This window comes from Lolium rigidum, chromosome 1, assembly GCF_022539505.1.
Source record: "Lolium rigidum isolate FL_2022 chromosome 1, APGP_CSIRO_Lrig_0.1, whole genome shotgun sequence".
Lineage (NCBI taxonomy): Eukaryota > Viridiplantae > Streptophyta > Magnoliopsida > Poales > Poaceae > Lolium > Lolium rigidum.
In genome coordinates this window covers 120441592-120449529 of record NC_061508.1, presented here as the reverse complement: position 1 = coordinate 120449529, position 7938 = coordinate 120441592, and the positions used below count along the sequence as shown (strand labels likewise).

The 7938-nt window shown below is 44.2% G+C and overlaps 1 protein-coding gene across 1 annotated transcript; it reads left to right on the top strand.

Annotated features, from left to right (window-relative positions):
- Positions 1-411: 411 nt before the first annotated feature.
- On the top strand, positions 412-4265 carry LOC124665498 (nuclear transport factor 2-like). Its single transcript, XM_047202933.1, has 9 exons — positions 412-613; positions 764-904; positions 1561-1852; positions 2459-2745; positions 2832-2997; positions 3087-3205; positions 3322-3387; positions 3640-3715; positions 3882-4265. Exons 1-9 carry the CDS (start codon positions 581-583, stop codon positions 4037-4039), a joined length of 1338 nt encoding a protein of 445 aa, XP_047058889.1. The 5' UTR covers positions 412-580; the 3' UTR covers positions 4040-4265.
- Positions 4266-7938: the final 3673 nt, after the last annotated feature.

Sequence of the window (7938 nt, the reverse complement as noted above, 5' to 3'; positions counted from 1 at the left end):
ACACAGATTCTGCAGAGCCCGGATCGCCGCAACCCCTTGGAGGCCACAACCATTATATCCTAAAATTTTCATTGCGTCCGGTCAACCTCCGAATCAGAGGTCGCCGATATCATGTCATTCAGATCTTCCTTCCCAATCGGGGAAACCCTTAATTCAAAAAAGAAAAAAAACTTGGCAACACTAAGAGAAGGATGATGTCACCTCACTGTCCATGCCTTACTCCTTGGGCCTAGAAATCCTACCGGGCCTAGCAAAAGCCCAAACCAAACCCTTGATGGGCCAGGAAATCAAAACAGAATCCTGAATGGAAAGGGAGCCTGAAAGGAAAGCGAGATCGAATCGCATGGTAGGGCAACCTCTCTCTCCTCTCTCCCGGCCGTCACAATAAGAGACGAGTCCACCACCAATCCATCTCTCCTCTCCACTCCCATCCAGCAACAGCGCAACGCAAATACGCACGAGCAATCAGCGCCGACCCATCCTCTCGCGGCGGCGCGGCGGCGGTGGCTGCTGCAGCGGCGGCGGATTCCAGTTCAGATCTTGCCCAGCAGATCTAGGGTTTCTCTCCCTCGACTCACCAATGGCTTCGGCGGCGGCGGCGGCGGCGAATCAAGTAAGTCCGGACTCCCTCCCCGCTGCCTTCATGTGTATACTCTCTTTTCTTGTACTGGGACTGGGTGCACTGCAAAACCCTAGCCCAAACCCCTGCGCCCTCCCCTCGCGTGCTCGGATCGGCGACTGATGTCCAGATTGGATTTGGCAGGTGGGGACGTACTTCCTCCGCAACTACTACAACCTGCTGCAGCAGAACCCCGATGTCGTCCACCAGTTCTACAACGAGGCCAGCACCATGATCCGCGTCGACGACGTCACCGGAATCAGCACCACCGCCAACTCTATGATGGTATGCGTCTGCCGATCAATCTACCTACTCTATCTGCCCTATCTAAGGCATATTCCTTTACGCACGCTGTTCCTGCGACTGATGTGGAAAAAAAAGGACTGCTTTGACCAATGGTTGCAGCTTAATGTGGGCATGCCTGTAGCTCTGAGCATAAATTCAATCAAGATTGTATCTTGCCATATCTTCTCATTGGTTTGTCCTGTACGCGTAGCTGAAGATACGTATTTGTCGCTTTGTCCGTCGCCTGAGCCGAGCCTACCATTAGCATTGCTTTTTGGTCCCTCTGCCCAGTAGCAGCTTAATGTGGGCATACACATGTAGCTCTTAGCTTAAAATTCAGTCAAGATTGTATCTTGCCATATCTTGCCATTGGTCTGTCCTGTACGCGTAGCTGAATCTCCGTATTTGTCGCTTTGTTTGTCTGTCACCTGAGTGGAGCCTACTATTAGCATCACTTTTTGATCCTGCTACTGAGTCGAGTTTACGTATTGCTGCTGTTTTGTCGCCTGACTATGCCTGCTGATGCCGTTTTGTTGCACGCTCTGCTGGTCCAGATACACCTGTTGCCCCTGAGTCAACTATATGCCAATTTGCGGCTACTTATGTCTCACGTGTCTTTCCTCTGCAACTTACTTGGCTACTTGTTTTACCTGCAGGACATTCACTCCCTCATTATGTCCCTCAATTTCACCCAAATCGAGATTAAAACTGCCAACTTTACCAACTCATGGGGAGATGGGGTCATTGTTATGGTCTCTGGTCTTGTACAGACCAAAGAGTACATCAACCAAAGGAAATTTATCCAGACGTTTTTCCTTGCACCTCAGGAGAAAGGTTACTTTGTTCTCAATGATTATTTCCACTTTGTTGACCAAGAACAAGTGCAACCTGCACAGGGGATTCCCCAGGAAACCTTTGAGGCCAACTTGGCATCGACTGTCCAGACCAGTAAGATTTATTCTCCAAATTAAGCATCTAAAAATCCCACATTTACATTTTTATAATTGCTATTACGCTCCAACCATTTCTCGCTTGTTCCTTACATTTTAATTAATCTTTGTTGTTTCATGCTACTATTATGTTCCCAAATATGCTATATCTGCTCAGTGTTGCCTGCGTATATGTTACTTTATCTGTTCCTGTTTCTCTGTTATTTTGTTTCATTAACTTCAGAGAAGATTTTGGTAACTTTTTTCCAGTGGCACCCACAAATAAGCTGCACTACTTTGTTCTCATTCAGGCAATCATGTTCAATATATATGGACAATAATGAAATTTGATTGTTTCAATAGTATACCAGATGAATTACTGATGGTTTCAAATTCTAATTCTTATGGAGAAACATTAGTGTTTCCCATGAATCATGTTCCTGCTCTTGTTTTGTTACTTGCCGCTTCAGGCAATTTGTCATGTTTAATCTGTATGGACAGTAAATGATGATTTCAATAGTATACAAGATGATCACTGATGATTCCGCATTCTAATGCTTTCATGGAGAAACATCATTGTCTTCCATGAATCATGTTAATTTAAGTGTTCATGGTTTGCCTGCAGGTCCAGAGTACATTCATGAAGAAGAAAGTCAAACAACACAATATGCTGTTCCAATGCCATCTGAAGAAAATGATGCCGTTGACAACTATGCTTACTCTGAGCCACCACAGCAAGTCGTTTCTCATTCGGACAACTGGGGAGATGAACCTCTTCCAGAGGAACCAGTTTCTTCCTTTTCAAATGGAATGGCGGTGGCACCAGAAGAGCCAGTGCAACAACTACCTGTGCAGGCTCCTCACGTTGAGGAACCTGTTGGGGAGCCCGTAAAGAAGACCTATGCTTCCATTGTATGTGTGACTTTCCTTATTTTGCTATGCATTGTGTATGGACATCTAGTTGACACATATTAAAACAATGGCTATGACTCATGCAGCTAAGAAGCGCGAAAGCCCCACCTCCGGTCCCTGTGGCCCAGGCTGTACCTGTGAACAAACCTCGCCCTGCAACCGAGTCAAACCAGGCAGCACCGGTTATGACTTCATCGATGGCAGCAGATAAGCCCAAATCTGATTACTATGGGGAAGCCCATGAGGAAGAAGGTTGGACTTTATTTTACGCCTACATAATTTCCTTTTCTGAATTGTGTATACATTTCCTGATTCCCATCTTCATTTTTTATAAAAAACAGAGAGCAGATCTGTTTATGTCGGGAATGTACCATCAAATGTATTGGAGGCTGATCTTGAGAATGAGTTCAAGAAGTTTGGCCAGCTCATTCCTGAAGGCGTTGCTATTAGAAGCCGCAAGGTTTGCTATTATGCTTTTGTGGAATAGATTTGTTATAATAAACAGAGCAGATTTGTTTTTTTCCTTAAGATGAACATATATCTTTCATATGATTCATATTTGTGTGGAATTTGCAGGAAACTGGTGGCTACTATGCTTTTGTGGAATTCGAGGAACTCAGTGGTGTCCACAATGCATTACGGGTAATTGTTAATAGAAAATTCACATCAGATTGTTGCATACACTTCATTTTTTTTCCGTGTGGTAAAAAATCATGTTCTTTTTTTCTTGTACACTAAGTTTGTTGCAGCTGTCATACTGCTAAAATTTGTCAACTGGTTTGTTGCCTTTAGTTGTGTCATGGCAGTATTTAGCTTCTGTTCAATCAATAGTAGTGCTGATTGTTGTTATCATAGTGCCACTGGTCATTCTAATATCGTGTTGGCTTGTTTCAGGCTTCACCACTTGAAATAAATGGGCGGCAGATATATGTGGAGGAGCGGAAGCCTAACAGTGGAATAAGAGGAGGAAGTAAGTTGATTTCTTTTTTTCGGTAGTCAGTTTGTGCTTCGATGGGATCTTCCCTTTCTTATTGCTTTGACCAGTAATGTTAATAAAATGGTGTTACCGGCTATAAGTGGAAATCCTTAAAGCTGCCTGTTCTGTTGTTGACGTTGAGCATGTATACACTTGGCAGGAAGGGGTGGCAGAGGAGGTCGCTTTGGTGGCGGCGGTGGAGGTGCCCGAGGATATGCCAGAGGCGACGAGTACAACAACAACAGTAGCCGTGGGAGGTCGAACGGCTACCAGCGTGCCCCTCACGGCGAGAGGGGCATACTAGGGGCGAGGAACTGATGTTCCTTTCCTCTTTAGAAGAGGAAAATCATAAGAGGTTTTGATCTGTGGGAGGGAGCAGGAGAGGTCCAAAACTTGACTATTGGAGCGCTCCATTCCGTTAGGCTGCGTTTGCGGTTTTGGGGTTTTGGCTTCTTGAGTTTGTCACAGCAAGTGAACGTCATGCTGTCTGTTCGTACCAACTATCGATAGATGCTTAATGTTGCTATTGCTGCCTTCTCGTTTATGTTAGAAAGATGTTTTTTGTGTGGTTCCTCATCTATCTGCGTGTGATGTTGCTTGTGGTCGTTCATCCTTGCCTAAGCGTTTCTGCTGTCTTAAAAGAAGACTGCAACGCCACAGGTGCTGTTTTGACCGACTTGCTGCCATCTATGAAGATTGTTTTTGGGTTGGATACTTGATGGTCTCTGATGTATCATTTGATCAGCTTTGTTGGCTTGCTTGGCGCGGTATCTAGTCGCTGCCCTGGCCAGGAACAACCTCCTGTGATGTCGTTTCAGGTGTGTGTCTGTTCGTACCAGCTATGCTGTATTTTGTGTGGTTCCTCATCTATCTTAGCATCATATTATTTGTTCCTCAGTGAGTGCTGATAATTGTGCAACCTCACCGTACCCATTTTCAACAGCTTATCAGAAGCCATCTGGTTCCCAAGCATTCCCTCCCTGTCTAAACAGAAGACAGTTGATGTCTTCTATAATACGTCCAAAGGCATTCTCAACTCTCACAGAGAATGCTAGTATGGTATGACCGGTGGCTGCAGCTGCGGCTATCTGAGATATCAGTTTATCAGATTCCCTGGATGATCACAGAGGCATCATTCAATTTTTTGTGTGTGACCACAACACCTAAGCACACAACATAGAATTGATTGAAAACATCCTCAAACTTCTCATTAAGATTTGTTCAACACAGATGATGGGAAATACAACTTTCCGGTTGGACATGGCAAGATATAATGAAGCATATACCAAACAAATTAAAACAATACCAATATGAAACGAAAATTACAAATTTCATTGAAAGTGTCCCTTTTTATATTATTTTCCTTCTATTCCAGATCCCTTCTTGATTTTAATTTTGTATTTTTGGGAACTTGATGTGGAGAGCACATTTTGATGTGAATATATATACTAATATAACATGATAGTTTAACATTGTTGAGATATCGCCATTCTAACTTTACTATCGCCATGTTATCTAAAGAATGCTATCCACTGCCTACTTCCCAGCCTAACATTCTCTTTATCTGCTCGCATTTGTCGTTCCGTTCCCAGCTTACTGTTCTAATCCATACCAATGCTACCAGCTTTCCACCATTCCTCCGCAACAAAGACCTGCTGTCTGCCATCTGGAGTGTTCGTTCCTAACCTGGCAATCCTGGTGGATATCATACAGACAATAGAGTAGCAAGCATCTGACCGGCCTTGAATCATATGGCACCACCTCTTGTGATGTCGTTTCAGGTGTGTGTGTGTGTGTGTGCTCGTAGTTTTTTTTTTCTGTGGTTCCTCATCTATGTTAGCATCGTGTTGCTTGTGCCTCAGTGAGTGGTGATAATTGTGCAGCCTCACCGTACGCATTTTGATAGCTTACCAGAAGCTACCCAGTTCCAAATCCAAGCATTCTCTCCCCGGCTCCGAACTGTGGTCAGTGCTCCGTCCCAAAAGCCAAAGCATTCTCACTGTCTCAACAAAAGACAATAGAGTGCTAGCCTGGTATGACCGGTGGATGCAGCTGCCGCTGCTGCCATCTATGAAACTGTATGGTCCGATGATCCCTGAGATATCATTTTATCAGATCCCCTGGATGATCACCGAGGCATCATTGGTATTTTGTGACCACGGCCCCTAAGCACAGAACATAGAATTGACAGAAAACCGGTACCTCAAACTACACGCAACAATGCTGTCCACTGCCCACACCAATGCAACCTTCGGGTTAGACATGGCAATATATAATGAAGCATACCACACAAATTCAAAGAACACCGATATGTGTATATCAAGAGAAACGAAAATGACAAATTTCATTGGAAAGTGTCTTTTTTTTCCTTTTCCTTTTTTTTCCGGATTCCTTATCGAACAGATTCTGTATTTTCTGGAACTTATGTGGGGATCACATTTTGATATGAAATTATATACAGTACAGCATATAGTTTTAATATTGTTGCGATGTAAACATTATTATCTCAATAATTTTTACAGACATCTGCGCCACCATTCTAACTTCAGTATCGCCGTGTTATCTAAAGAATTAGACCAACTTCCTCCTTCCCAGCCTAACATTCTCTTAATCTGCTCGCATTTGCCTCTCCATTCCAGCTCACCGTTCTAATCCAGACCAATGCTACCAGCATTCCACCATTCCTCCGCAACACAGCTGCTCTGTCATCTGGAGAGCTTGCCTACGACTACGGGGATCAGTTTCAAGGATGATCCCTACTTCCCTAGCTTCCTAACCTGGCAATCCTGGTGGATATCATACAGATAACAGAGTAGCAAGCATCTGATCGGCCTTGAATCACATGGCACATTCCATGCTAACAAGCATCTGATCGAGCCTTGAATCAGATACCAAGGAATGAATGAAATGCATATCTAAATCTCTAATAGACACCACAAAAATGCTGCAGCATAGTTCAAGACAAGACAACCTCGAGATATTCAGATACTAGCAAGCAGAAGCAGTTTAGCATAGCACACATCATATCACACACTCTTTCTTGTCAATAACACAGGCTAGTGATAAAATTCTCGACAACTTTATGATAATAACACGAAAAGAACCGCAGCGGCGGCGGCTTCGATGGAGACAGAGACTGAAGAAACCATTCGGAGCCTGAGGAGAAGAGGGCGGAGTTTATTTTGCGAGGGACGGCGTGGGCAGCGCGCCTGCTGCTGGAGCTCTGTAATTTTAGCTGTTTATCAGCACCCTGTAACAACTTGATGGCAATGGCCTTATTAATTTAAGGTAGGGCTACAACTTTCTGTTTAAAAAGAATGCTATCCACTGCCTAATGCCCTCGTTCCCAGCCTAATATTCTCTTCATCTGCTCGCATTTGCCGTTTGGTTCGCAGCTCACCGTTCAAATCCAGACCAATGCTACCAGCTTTCCAGCATCCCGCCGCCTAGAGTGTTCGCCTAGGGGGGATCAGCTTCAAGGATGATCCCCAGCATCCTAACCTGGCAATCCTGGTGGATATCATACAGATAACAGAGTAGCAAGCATCTGATCGGCCTTGAATCAGATGGCACCACCTCTTGTGATGTCGTTTCATGTGTGTCTGTTCCTAGTATTTTCTGTGGTTCCTCATCTATCTTAGCATCGTATTGCTTGTGCCTCAGTGAGTGCTGTTAATTGTGCAGCCTCACCGTACCCATTTTGAACAGCTTACCAGAAACTGCCCGGTTCCAAAACCAAGCATTCTCTCCCCGTCTCCAAACTGTGGTCATCACTCCGTCCCAAAAGCCAAAGCATTCTCACCGTCTCAACAAAAGACAATAGAGTGCTAGCCTGGTATGACCGGTGGATGCAGCTGGTGCTGCCATCTATGAAACTGTTTATGGTCCTAGGAACCCTGATATTCCCTGGATGATCACAGAGGCATCATTGCATTGTTTTTGCGACCACAACTCCTAAACACACAACATATAACTGATTGAAAACCTGTACCTCAAACTTCTCATTAAGATTTGATGAACACGATGATGGAAAATGGTGTCACTCAACAATGCCATCCACTGCCCACAACAATACAACCATCCTGTTGGACATGGCAATATATAATGATGCATACCACACAAATTCAAACAACACCGATATGTGTATATCAAGAGAAACGAAAATGACAAATTTCATTGAAAAGTGTCTTGTTTCTTTTCTTTTTATTCCAGATTCG

Bases quoted from the DNA above. Each gene is read 5' to 3' on its own strand.
- LOC124665498 (XM_047202933.1), top strand. From the start codon at position 581: ATGGCTTCGGCGGCGGCGGCGGCGGCGAATCAA. The intron at 2,746-2,831 runs GTATGTGTGACT...TGACTCATGCAG, and splicing joins AGAAGACCTATGCTTCCATT to CTAAGAAGCGCGAAAGCCCC. The intron at 2,998-3,086 runs GTTGGACTTTAT...TATAAAAAACAG, and splicing joins GGAAGCCCATGAGGAAGAAG to AGAGCAGATCTGTTTATGTC.